The sequence below is a fragment of the Nyctereutes procyonoides genome, unplaced genomic scaffold (assembly GCF_905146905.1).
Source record: "Nyctereutes procyonoides isolate TBG_1078 unplaced genomic scaffold, NYPRO_anot_genome, whole genome shotgun sequence".
Classification (NCBI taxonomy): Eukaryota; Metazoa; Chordata; class Mammalia; order Carnivora; family Canidae; genus Nyctereutes; species Nyctereutes procyonoides.
The window spans coordinates 28,956,972-28,970,613 of NW_026575044.1; the positions used below are offsets into that span (position 1 = coordinate 28,956,972).

General features: G+C 42.6%; 1 protein-coding gene across 1 annotated transcript in view; it reads right to left on the minus strand.

Annotated features, from left to right (window-relative positions):
• Window positions 1-2,964: 2,964 nt before the first annotated feature.
• The window catches only part of ASXL3 (ASXL transcriptional regulator 3), a 147,178-nt gene continuing 136,500 nt past the window's right edge, over window positions 2,965-13,642 (minus strand). The window contains exons 10-11 of the mRNA XM_055324133.1: window positions 10,144-12,091; window positions 2,965-7,405 (exon numbers count right to left, since the gene is read on the minus strand). Of these exons, the coding sequence (XP_055180108.1) occupies window positions 3,689-7,405; window positions 10,144-12,091 (5,665 nt within the window). The 3' untranslated portion in view covers window positions 2,965-3,688. The remainder of the gene's footprint in view (window positions 7,406-10,143; window positions 12,092-13,642) is intronic.

Consider the following 13,642-nt stretch of genomic DNA (forward strand, 5'->3'; position numbering starts at 1 on the left):
TACAGTGACAAAGCATGAGGACTGAAGACAAGATTTTTATATTCAGTGACATTTTGGCTACATAGGCCCCTGACAGTCTGACGAGTTCCTTTTCTAGGACTCTTCACATTGTTCTCTAGAAACACAGAAAGACAGTGACTCTGGGCTCTGCATGCTCCGCGGGCTCATTCCCACCAGGCAGCTAGTGCGGTGCTGGCCTCCACACCAGAGAGACGATGCAACCCTAAGCTTGGCTTCAGCTTCTGTGACCTGGAACCTCACCAGACCAAGCAGGAACCGGGAAACCAAGGCCACAGTAACTTCCTCTCGCGAAACTGTGCGAGTGTTTAAAATGGGGCTGCAACATCATGTATTCTTAATCTTGGCTGCGTTATGAAGCACCATGTGCACCAGCTTGTTGGGTTTTGTAGGTTTATTCTGAACGACTTAGAACATCCAAGGTCTAGAAGTCACCTAAACCTGCTCTACAGCTCATCCTAGAAACATGTACCACCATAAAGTCTTTATAGCAACCAGGCTCAACCTCATAGGTTTGTTTTCAAGTTTTTTTCTTCAAACTAGACCTTAGTAGAGAAATATTATATATAACTATGGTGCTCAGTTCACCAACATTTCTGCTACTCTCACTTTGGGGAAGGAAAACTATTTTCATTTTGAAAATGAATTTGCATCAGAACGTTCTTATTAACATGCCCATTAACTACCTAAATGTCTTTATACACTTCAGGCATATGCATATCATAGAGGAGGGGGATGAGGGAGTAGCAGTTCTCTGCTTTCCCCTGCTCCAAAAGTGCTACTTAGGGAAATACATCCTTTGTGATAAAGAAAAAAAAAATTACATGTTACATGTGCAAGTTCTATTCCTGATAGGGATATCAGAGTGTCCAATGATCAGGATAATGCACACACTAACATTTGCACATTACACCACAATAACCATGTAGTAAATAACATACTACATTTGCACATAGGCAGACACCTGTGGAAATCAGGAAGCTAAGAACCTACTTACCTAATCCGAATATACTGGTTTTCGTATATGTATATTAAGTGGACACTTGTAAAATATCTGACCCACATTTTACTTCTGAATTTTTCTTTCCATTATTTTTTAGCCCAAAGATACTAATTTTTTCACTAATATAAACCATATGCGAATATTAGGAATTTGAGCTGGGGCAAAAGAGAGAAAGGGCACAGAAGAATTATCCTCTTTGGACCTGGGTGATAGAATCCATGCACCATCAACAATCGATTCACCAAAATCATGTGAAATATCACCTATTTTGTGAAAAATCAAAACATACAGAAGGACACTTTTTTCTTTATTCCCAGTACCTTGCAGGCAGTATCCCACAATGATGGAACCGACAGTGAGCTCAGTATCACTTCTGCCTCAACCGGACCTCATATACAGAGTGCAAAGCTTTGTAGACCAGGGTTTCTTCAACACGGTGCCAGTTACTGATGTAGTGATCTTTGAATCTGCTGGTGTGGCCAGTACCTGACACTGGTAGAGCGGCAACTGCATTCGGAAGGAGTTGGCATGCAAGGGTCTACATTTTACGGGCTCCCTTCTGTGAGACTAGAGCGTGCTCTTCTGAACTAGGATGGTATTGCAGCCAAGCCAACCACCGAGAGGATGCCGCCCAAACACAGCCTGGCGCAGGGGAACTAAGGGTCCACTGCAACTTGCGCCGCCTTCCTCGGGAGGGGCTGGTTAGTGCACTGCTCACTTTCTCAGTCGTTCACTTTGTTAATTTCAATGTAAAAAACAGAAGTGACGGTCCGGAAGGAAGCATGGCAGCTCAGCCACAGAGGCAGACCCTTCAACCCTTCTTTGCTTTTCTAAGTATCTTTCGCTATCGGCAACTTATTAATGAAAGTGACATCTGTATCACCTAACAAAATTTGGCAACATCACAATAATAAATATGGAGGAGAAAAAAAACAAACATGTACCATGGTTGATTCCTATTAAAAAATCACAAGTGTTTTTTTTTTTTTTTCTCCCTCCAGGAATGTAATCTCTGTTTATTCCAGTTAAGTTTTAAGACATGTTTTAAGGGAATGTCAAAAGTTTACATTGATATGAAAATGTCTGTCACTTTTACCCTGGATACAGAGGATACCCCCCACCCCATGATTTGTTTCATTTTTTAAATCCTACAGCCATGGTCAAGCAATGAATTAATGGCACTCCATATTTTGTGCTCTGCAATCTGAAGTTAAATGGGCGTGGCTTTGTTGTCTTTCATCTTTCCCACAATGTGCATGTGCTTTTGAACTTGCTTTAGGGAACAGAGCCTCCTGAACTACAGCTGTTCTCTGGCATGAGGGTGGTCAAAGTATGAGGAACGTAGCTCAAATACTCAACACTCAGACTTTACTGGATAAACACTGACGGTATTTGTAAGATGCAGTATCCCGTTTTCAAAAGCAGTTCCACTCCCCCAAATACGAAGAATGTACTGAATTCACCTGAGGGGGGGGGGTGCGAAAGAAAACAAAACATGCAGTACCTAGAACAACTTTTAAAACAAAGGCTATTTCAGAGTCAAGTATAATTATGTAGATTGTGAATCATAAGAGAAAAATTGTTCAGAAACGTATCGTCACTTCAGCCTTCTGTAGTTCCTTTCATCGTCATTGACACTTTGAGAGGTGGCCAACCTCTGCGGAGTCAGAAGCCAGATGTACTGGTGTCATTAATAAAGGGTACGATTATTTTCCCCCCAGTTTTAATATCTAGTAGCTGTACTGGAGTGAACAGAATGGACTGATATTTACATTATCAACCCACTTCTATGTGTTTGCATACACAGCATTTTACTTGCTTACTCTTTGAACTTAAGGGCATTTTTTCATACTTGCTCTTAAAAGCTACACACGATGCTCTGAAATCCTCTGGGCCTCTGTTGGTCAACTGATCCTACAGTATCAGGTGTCAAAGGGCTCAAACCAGATTACTGGGCATAGGGCCCACACTGCAATTTCAGGTATAAGACACATTTCACTACAATGTGTGCGCAATGTCCAAGGCAGATCCAGAAATGCTGCCAGTCTCTGAAAAGAGTAAAAAGGGAGGGAAGAGAAGAAGGACAGTGGAGTTCATTAATGGCATACCTCCTTTAATGTATCTTTTGTGATATGAGCAAATACAAGGAATCATACACTTAAATCAGATTCCCCTTTCCAAATATGATTTAATCACTGTGGTCAAGGTAGGTCCAGAAGAGTCAACTGTGAAAACCCTTGTTGTAATGGTTAATCTACAGAAGAATGAATAACCAACCACTTTAAGTCACTTGTACCATCCTCCTTCTACATCTGCATTTCTGGTTAGCATTAAGTAATTAAAAATGTCCTTTTCCTATCTACATCTGGATTTAAAAAAGAAAAAAAAAAAACAAATGGGGCAGTGACCTGTATACACTCGGACAGAAATTTTCCAGAGCTGGGAATGGCAACTTAATATGTAAAAGACATGCTGCTGAGCCACTTGGTTGGGACACCATCTCCCCTTTCTGGGAAATGCAAGTAAAGAATCCCAGAGAGAGAAGAGAATCTGTTCCAAAGTAAAATAAATTAGCACGATATTAACCACTGAGTTATTCAATTTGTTGCTGCTGACGCCGTTTGGCTTTTCCGTGTTGAAAAGGGATACTGCATCTTTCCTCGGCTCTTACCGCACAACCAGGCAAGCTACACAGAGTTTGGAGGGACCTATGCAGTCGTCATGGCAGAAGGCCCCGCAGCCTTTGCACACAATCATGGCTTTCAGCCGGCAAGAGCATTTCAGTTCCAACTGGTCCGCATTGCTGCTGTCGGCAAAGTTCTGAACGGGCATCTGAGCGTTCTGACCGGGCAGGCCCGTGGCAGGGCTGGAGCCGCTTCCCAAAATCCCAATGGACTTTTCAATTGCAGATGCTGCCCTTTTGAAGCTCGTGCTACCAAAGTGTATTGTTGGATAATTTCCACAGAGCTGCTGTTGTTGCTGCACCTGCATTTTCTGAGCAGCTAATTGGGTAAAAGGCTTTTGTGGCTCAGAAAGCAAATAGGAAGAGAAATCTGCATTTTTTAACGCAAATGCTTTTAACTGTTCTTTCATTTCATTCTGGTCATAGGAAACTTGTTTCATGCCCAGTTCACAGCTGCTGCTTAAACCTTCCTCAAAAGAAAGAGGTTCCGATTTTATATTGCTACATATGCCCGTGGACTGTGGCCAACTAAGTCTCTTAGTGGTTTCCATGGTAACTGGTGGTTGCTTTTGATCGGATGGGACTTCTGCATTAGGAATAGGTGGAGGTAGCGGAGGTGGCGGTGGGGGAGGTGGGGGCAAGGCCAAGGGCGGAGGGGGCGGAGGGGGTGGGGGCGGGGGATGCACCAGTGCTTTGTTTGGCATGGCGTGTGCGGCCCCTCCCACGTCATCACCTTCTTTCATGGCCATGTTGGGAGATAACATGTTGGCTAACCTTAGCTGGTGAGGTGCGGAGGAAAGGCTCACCTCTCCCAACCCCTTCTGTTCCAGATGCCTATTGAAGGCAAACGCACCACAGCCCACCGGGGGCTTGGCAGAGGCCTGTAACAGAGCTGCACTTGGGATGGGGCCCCTGGCAGCCACGGGCATTTGGTAAAACTGCTGTCTGTGTGAGGTACCAGCATCGGGGTGGAAGCTGCCATTCTTGTCGACGTGAAACAGGTTCTGCTGGAAGCTACACGAGGGGAGCAGCCGCTTTTGCTGTTTGACCTCGGGGCTGTGAACAATTCGGTTCTGCATGGAGTGCTTGCTCAGCCACTCCTGCTTAAACGGCTGGCTGTGTCCTAGCTGATTCACGCCCGAGTTGATGACACAAGGCACCCCTTTGACATCTGGCTCCACCAACAATTTCCCTGGCTCGCATTTAACTTGAGTGTGTTCCCCCACAGTCCTGGCTACTCTCTTTTTGGGGTGGTTTTCTCGCTTCCTCATCTGTAGTGGTGCAAGGGTCCCGGCCAGGTAGCCCTTCCCGTCCGGATTGGGGGAGCTGGACGGCATCTCCACAACGTTCCTCTCTGCTGCTGTCTTCCCCGCTGAGGTAGTTTGAAGAGGCAGAGGAAGCCTGTTAATTTCGAGCCTGGCTCCCAACCTGGGCTGAGGCAACACTTTTTCCAAAGGCAGGTTGCCCTGGAGTAACTGCGTCACGAGTGGATTGTTGGCCTCCACGGACGACAGCCGGCAGCCGGAGCTCCCCGCACTGGGGACTCGCTTCAGGGGGTCTGGGGCCAAGGAAATGGGCTCGTCCACGGCGCCAGGGGTGGGAGCCTTCACGCTCTGGGCCTGCTGCACGCCGGGGGCGCCCTCCGCGGCCGGAGGCGGCAGCTCGGGGCCAGGGAAGTCTTCTGTGTCCATTCTAAAGCCCTTGTCCACCTCGTGAGGTTCAGACTTCACCGGGAGAGTGACGTTCGTTAGGAGGTTCCTGGGGTGAAGTTCTGACATGTGGGAGTAGCCGGCGTGCTCGGTTTTGATGGCCTTCGGACCACTCTGCTCCAGAAATTCTTTCTGTTTACTGGGAGCGGAGTGACTGACCAGAGGCTGCCCTGTGCTCCTCATCCCCTCGTCATTCCAGCAAATCCGGTTGCCCGGGTTATACGGATTGCTACAGGTTGTGTCCGCTTCACTCTTGAAAGCAGTCGGGCCACGAGCCTGCTCGGCAAAGCAGTTACTCGGAGTGGTCACCTCGTTTAGTTTATCTGGAACGACAAGGGGTCCCTCTCGGAGACTGGAACCGGCGGCCTGCATCGCTTTATTATTACACTCTTGCTTTGCTGCAGAAGCAGCGATGAAACTAGAACTGTGATCGACGGCGTCGCTGGCCACGGGCTCCGGCCTGCTGATAACAGATACCTGGGGACACACCATGGGCTGTATGGAGGCTTCTGTCCTCACTGACCTGCTCGGGAGGTCCAAGCTGGCTTCTGCGCTCTCGATGGAGACGGTTAGAGACAACGTGGAGGTCAGCGTGGTGCTGTGGTCAACGATGACTTTACACGGAATCGATCTGTTTATGGCTGCTGGTGCAAAGCCCCCCGCAGGTGGCTGAGGTTTCCCAGAATTGTCTGCCCTGTTTCGAGGCCCTGAATTTTTGTCCGAGCTTTCAGCACTTAATTTGGGAGGACTCTCATAAGAGTTTATCGTCAGCATGCTTCCAGTAAACATTGCGACAGGTGGTCGCGCAGCCAGAGGGTCTGTGACTGCCCCTGACTCCCTACAGCCGAGGGCGGCTCTCACAGTGGTGCCCACGGGCCCGGTGGCCTGTTCTTCACTCCCAGGCATGGCTATCTTCTCAGAGGGAAACCGGCTGTTAATTCCCGTTGGGGGGATCAAGACAGAGCTCGTGGAGAGATGGTTTGGCAAGTTCTTTCCAATGGAGGGAGTTGGCGCAGAGTTGTACTGACTGGGGATTAAGTGACCTGCACTGCTGCTGGGCAGGAGCAACGGCTTGTCATCCATGGGGCTCGAGACACTGCAGCCCTCTGCTGTGACGGGGACAGGAGCGCTTTCGATACATTTTGGTATAATGGCTATGCATGGAGTGTCAGTTCCCTGGATGGTTTTTAACATGCTTATGTTACAGGCAGAAATTGTAGTGTTTGCACTGTCAACAGACATTAGAACAGAGGATTTATCAACAGAACTCACAAAGGGATGTTCTTTAATTGCTCCCGACATAGCAGTGCTGCAAACAGACACAGGGACAGAATTTTTATTAAAAAGCATGGGCACACTGCTATTTTCAGAAGAGGTAGATGAAACAATTTTCTCAGGTAAGTGTGACACGGGTATGTTTTCATCAGAACTATGCACAGATAAATCAGTGGCAGTTTCTGGAAGTTTAGCTGGGTTAAGAGACTGCTGTAATACAGTGGTGGTCTCCCGGAGGTGTGCAGACTTGTTGCTAGGAGATCTGCAGTTTGGATTGACAATAATCACACCAGTTGACCCTTCAATTTTTGTTTCAGGAGCAGAAGAGACTTCTAAGCTTGGGGGCCCTTCCTTTGAGCTGAGCGGAGGCAACCGGGACTCTTTAGTGTTCTGGAAGAGGTGGGCCCGAGCTTGATGCTTTGCAAAGAGCTTTGCCTTTGTCTGCTCTTTGATGTGTGCCAGGGTTCTTGCCTTTCCACCCTCTCCTGGGCTCCCCATGGCTCCTGAGACGATGCTCGCCGCGGCAGCTACCGCAGCTGCTGCGGCTGCCTCTCGCTGGGCCCTTGCTTGCTGGGCCCGGGCCTTGATATCTGCAAGTGTCCTGGCTCCTGTATTCCTCCCACTGCTGACCGACGTGCTGGGGGATGTGCGAGACTCTGGTTTGGAGACTGGCTGGCTCTTGATAATGAAAGGTGGCCCAATTTTGGAAAGCTGGATCTACAGGAAGAAGGGGAGAATGGAAAGAGAAAGCTCATGGTACATGATCACAGAGGAGGCAGGTGGAATGCGATAATGTGAGAGAGAAGATGTGCTGCATTCTCTCATAATGTGGCAGGAACGACACCTAAATCCCCGAATGGGCCTTTAGGGGATAAAGCGACAATAAATGTGGCATGAATGTGAAATTAAAATTTTCAATCTCTGTTTTTCATCTACAGAAACATCAACCGGTGACTTCATTTGGTATGGAAATGAAACATCTTCTTAATGCCTCATATAAATGGAAACAAAATCCATGCTTCTTAAAATGAGGTTAGCTAAAAAAGGCTTAGAGATATTTAGCTTTTAAATTATCTTCCTTCCTGGCAGGGAAAACTGGGACCTTAACTCTATATGAGTTTATCTCTTAATTTGACACAAAGAGAAAAACCTTAGCCAAGAGGTCAGGGGATTAGAATTCTCGTCCTGCCTTCACTCAAAGAAACTCTGTGATTTCAGGGATCACCATGCAGTTCGATTTCTCCAATGACCTCCTCGAGCCAGAGACTCTATAGTTTTTATGTACTCCCATACCACCCAGCACGCTGGCTCCTACATGCACAATAAGTGCACAATAAGAGTTTGTAAACTCACCTGTAAAATGAGACTAGTTATTTCTGGTCTATTTCCTTCATAGGGCTGCTATAAAGATGGAATGGGACTATATTGTAAGAGTGCTCTGCTTTCCAAAGGGATCTGATATCGTTATCTTTCCATGAAAGCAAGGGTAACTCTGGTTTTCTGCCTCTAAAAGCAACTACGGAGCTTAGGCAGTTCCTTCGGATACTGGTAATCTACAATTTGCTGAATTTCATAAAGTCACACTGTTCATCTACTCATGCTAATTAGGAGACTCACAGTCATCACCAAACTCATGAGGCACAAGACCCAACACCAACATCCCATAGCAATGCCTGTGATGTGCTGGTCACTAAAACACTCTTAGAGTCATAGATTTGGAGAGCTGAAAGGGATCTAATCAAAGCCCCTCATTTTACAGCTGAAAAAACTCTTGGAGGGAAAATAGGCTGCCCTGGAGTCACAGAACTAGGGATTGACAGAGAGAATCTTTGGGTTCCCTGTTCAGGGCTGTTGACTGGTACTATGATTCCTTCGTTTTTCTCCTTCTAAAAAAAGCTTTTCCTAGAAAACATCTCTCTTCTTAACATACATATATTTACACTATAAACAACATTTAACACATGATGTAGGATCATATCAATCTGAAATTATGCTTTGGAACTTTGGTGGATGAAATGATCTGTCTTTGCTATCTCATTTCTCATTTTCCAACCTGTAATGTCTCTCTTCTAATCCAAAGGTTCCAATAGAAAAATGAATTTAGAGAGGAGAATCAATTTTTCCTGTTAAATATTTTCTTTAGTTAAAAAAAACTAAAAACATTTTAAAAATTATACCTAGATATACTTAAACAAGAATGCAAGGCCAAACACCGAATGTACTTATGGTATCCATCTATCGTAAAGTGTGTATTACGTTGAAAACAAGCTTTTGACAAGAAAAATCAGACTGCCATGTTCAAAAATATTTCCTATGAAAAGCACTTACATTTTTCTTTCCACTGCTTCAGAAATTAAAATGCATAGTGGGATTTTAATTGGAGTTTAATGTTCATCTTCCATATCTCTAGAATTTTATTTAATAGGGGTTACTTCATTAAGTAAAATAACTACAGCTACACTTTTAAAAGTCAGCCTTATGGATATCATGAGACACATACAAAAAATAGATGTCAGGTCAGAGTAAAATAAAGAGACTAAGAGAAACAAAGCTTGAATATGTTTTTAATTCTAAACCAAACCTATGGTGGAATAATCCACTTTATTGTAGAACAATATAAATGGACTGAGATGAAAGCACCAAATAAATATAGCTTATATTGGGTAGGATTTTTTGTTGTTGTTAAACAGTGTTTCTTTTGAATTAATCCTAATTTTCAGTTTACTTAGGCACAGCCAATTTATATAAAAGGCTTGTTTTCTGAGAGTTAAAAACTACCTGGGATCAAAAGAGAATATATAAATGGGAATGTTTGACTACAGGCTTTATTATTTGTGAAGTTAAATATCTCTTTACTATCTCAAAAAATAGGATTTGTATATCTAAATATCTATTGTATTTTCCCTCAGGGTATGCAAAGTAATTTCATCGATTTACTCAAGAAATATTTAATGAGGCTCTTCCATAAGTCAGGTCCTTCTGCTAGACAATGGTAGTGGTGATTATTTGCTGGAAAATAAATGAACCAGTATTCTGTACCTTTACCTCCTTAGTGTATGCCTTTGACTTTTGACTACTTTCCCTCATCCTACTAAACTTTTATAGGAGGCTAAATTATCAACTTCCCCCAAGTACATGTACCTCTTTGTCCTATACCTTGGAGTCCCCAAAAGACTATCTCGTGGCCTATAGGTTCCTCCAGGCCCTGTTCTCCCTATTTCTTTTTCCTTAAATGCTGAGGTCTAAATATATACATGTATCTAAAATTATCATATGAGCTCAGTGATCCTTAAAAAGGATTGTTTAATATTAGACTAGTGCTGGGAGTATTAGATCATAAACTACATAAAACCTAGAGGGACAAAAACCTTACTTAGTTCTGAGAATTAAGCATCTACACAGGAAAAGCCTATTTCTCTGGAATTGTCTTTATTGTTATTATTATTACTCCATACCTTCAAAGGTGGCACTCTGGGCTCTTCTCTTGGAGGCTGTTCTTTCTCAGGTGGGCTGCTGGATGACAGGTTCCGGGTAGACTGATCATCTTCTATCCTAGCCCTCTTTTCCTTACAGATTCCAAAACTGTGCTGCTCTGCAGTTTTCCTTTTTGATATCTCGGATTCTCTACTTTCATTTCTTATCCCATCGGGTGATTTGGAGGGCTCTGATAACTTGGAAGAATGTGAGGTCTCCAACCGATTCTGTGAACTCCCCTGCTTATGTGTTTTATTTCTAGAGCCTTCTGAAAATGAAGCCTTATCCACTGAGGAGACATATTGCTTGTCCTGTAACTTAGCTGATGGAAGCTCATTTCCCTTATTCTCTGTTTCTTCAGAAAAGACAGATAGCTCCAATGGTGAAGATGCCCCTTTCTTTTCTGTTCTTTGCAGGATATTATGATTTTTTACCTTTATTATTTCTATAGAAGGAAGTTCTGGAATCGAAGCAGGGTAGGACTTTTCAGTTTCAACATGTGATTTACAAGGCTGCTGATTCAGAGTCTTATTGTGCAAGTCTTCAGATGGAAATGCTTCAGGAACAATGGAGGACCCCATTTTGAGGGGTTCAGGAGTATTTGATAGAGTCTTCGGTTGAGAGAGAAGGCTCTCTCCCAGGGGCTTGGCAGGAGCAGAGCCTTCCTCTTTCTGTGGGGAGACCGGTTCTTCAGATAGGGAAGGGGACTTTCTTTGCTGATGCATCATTCTCTCATTCATGGAAGAATTAGAAATTGGAGATGTTTCTGAAGGAAGTGGCAAACTGGATATAAAAGTAGTCTCAGATGTGAGAAGCATGGAAGACACTGAAGATGTTTCTGATGTCAAAGGTAAATCAGACATGGGTGATGTTTCTGATGTTAAAGGTAAATTTGATACTGGGGATGCTTCAGATGTTAAAGGTAAATTGGACATCAGAGATGCTTCTGATATTTCAGGTGAAGTGGATATTGGAGATATTTCTGACATCAAAGATGCATGAAGGTTTTCTTCGGGGGGATTTCTCTGATTATATTTGTCTGCATTTTCAGTGCTGGACACCTCAGAACAAAATGTTGTCTCAAGGGAGGCTGGAGTACATGATTCCTCTGAGGTGGACTGGGTTTCCCCTCCTGGGGATGTCAGGCTGGTACAGGCTCCCTCTGGGCTCTCAGAAGAGAACGAAGTTTCAGAGATGCAAGCATTCTCAGAAAGCTGTTCATCAGGGTCACTCTGTAGCTCCATATCTACAGCAATTCCTTCACTGGGAAACTGACCTTCTAAAGAAGATGACGCTGTTTTTATTTTTGGAGTATTGGTCTCTAATGCAGCTTCTGACTCCTTATGTTCTGTGTCACTGACATGAGTCACAGATGAAGTGCAAGGAATGAGAGAGTCACAGACTTCTAGCTGATCGATAACAACTGACATTTCTTCCTGGGGAGATTCTGATTTCTCTTCCACCTTAACTTCAATATGAGGCAATATTTCTAAAACATCATTCATCATAACACAGGATTCCAAGTTATCTTCAGGAGGTGCAACTTGGGGCTCTTCATGAGAGTTGGCTGGACTTTCAGACTCTTCAGAAAATTCAGGTATTGTCTTATGATTTTCATCCTGACATTCACAGATACTAGTCTCTACCTCTTCTGCAATTTCCTCCTGAATCACGGATTCTTCAGGGATCAAGATATCTTCTGATTCTGATTCCGCCATTACATCCTTACCTATATCTACCATAGGACAAAGTGTATCACAGAAATCAGGCTCTGGAGAAGTTGGACTTTTCATGCTTTTTGACTGTTGCTCTTCCAAGGGAGTCTGTGTAGAAAGACCTGGAAGGCCAGAGGTTCCACACGAACTTTCAGCTCCGTCATTGTTTGGTCCAGAAGTGAGCTTTATCGATTCCTCCCTTGACATGCCCAACCTGAAGAGAAATTATAAGTATTAAATATTATTCAACCACAAATAAGGTACAACTTGGAGGTATGGATATATACATATATACACATACACATATATACATATATACACATACACACACATTCTGTTGAATACTATATATAGTATTCAATATATAGTATACTATATATAGTGTATATATATATACACTATATTCAATATATAGTATTCAATATATAGCATACTATATATAGTATTCAACAGAAATAAAAGCATTAGTATTCAACAGAAATAAAAGTATATATATAGTGTATATATATATACTATATTCAATATATAGTATATTTATTCAACAGAAATAAGAGCATCAAATTAATTTTATAATCACTAACATGCTTAATTTATGTAAACATGTTTATGATGACTTAGTTCTACTGCCTTTATAATCATAAATAAACTAAACTCTACATTTGGTTTAAAAAGGTATATATTTTCATTTTTACTTATTTGATATAGATTTTTATTCTGTAAGCAAGGAGACATAAATTCTGCCAAATGTTAGTAAAAGGAATTTAAAAATTATATACTATAAAAGATTAGAAAAATATGGTCAGAAAAGCCAAATGTATAAGATCTAAAACTTTTTAAAGTCAGAAAGCAGCACTATGTCTTTATCATAAAAAAAACTGTAGGGCAGCCCGGGTGGCTCAGTGGTTTAGTGCTGCCTTCGGCCCAGGGCGTGATCCCGGAGACCTGGGATTGAGTCCCACATCGGGCTCCCTGCATGGAGCCTGCTTCTCCCTCTGCCTGTATCTCTGCCTCTTTCTCTCTCTCTCTCTCATGAATAAATAAAATATTTAAAAAACTGTACAGTTTTCAAAGGATGCAATATAAGCAAATAAGATTGATACAAGGTGGGTAGGTTGTAAAATCTTAAAACTGAAAAGACTTCCAAAGATAAGTTCTCTTACACCAATGTACAAGGCAATACTCACCTTACTTTAATCTCTAAGTGTCTAATCTAAGACAATATGGAAATTTTGCAAAAGAGTAATGGATGTATTTGGTGTCAACAAAGTTGATTCTACTAGCTTACATTTATGAGGTAAGATCTTAAAATTCTTTAATGTGATCTTACTGTACAGATATTCCATAAAAGATAGCAAAGAATATAAATAAATAATCCAACCTAATATTCCTGTCATAAGGGAAAGTTCATCAGAATTACAAAGATATTGTAAACCACTTTTTCCCATCATACTAAGTTACAATGTCAGCATCACATGGTAGATAAATAAGCTGTTCTAAAAGAAGTTAAATTCTTCAGACAATTACAAAGATAAGCAGAAGAGATATGTCTGTCTTTCTTCTGGAGAAAACATATTTGACTGAAGAAATATAGCTAAAATAGTATTGATGCAGGAAAATATCTCAGTGAAACCTTCAACCTTTTGCTTAAATTCTCAAAATGAAAGGGAAATAAAACTGGATACATTTTTTGGATTGCATTCATTGACTTCTTTACTAACATTCAGAAGATTCTAAAAAGAAGATAGAAGATACTCCCCCTCATTAT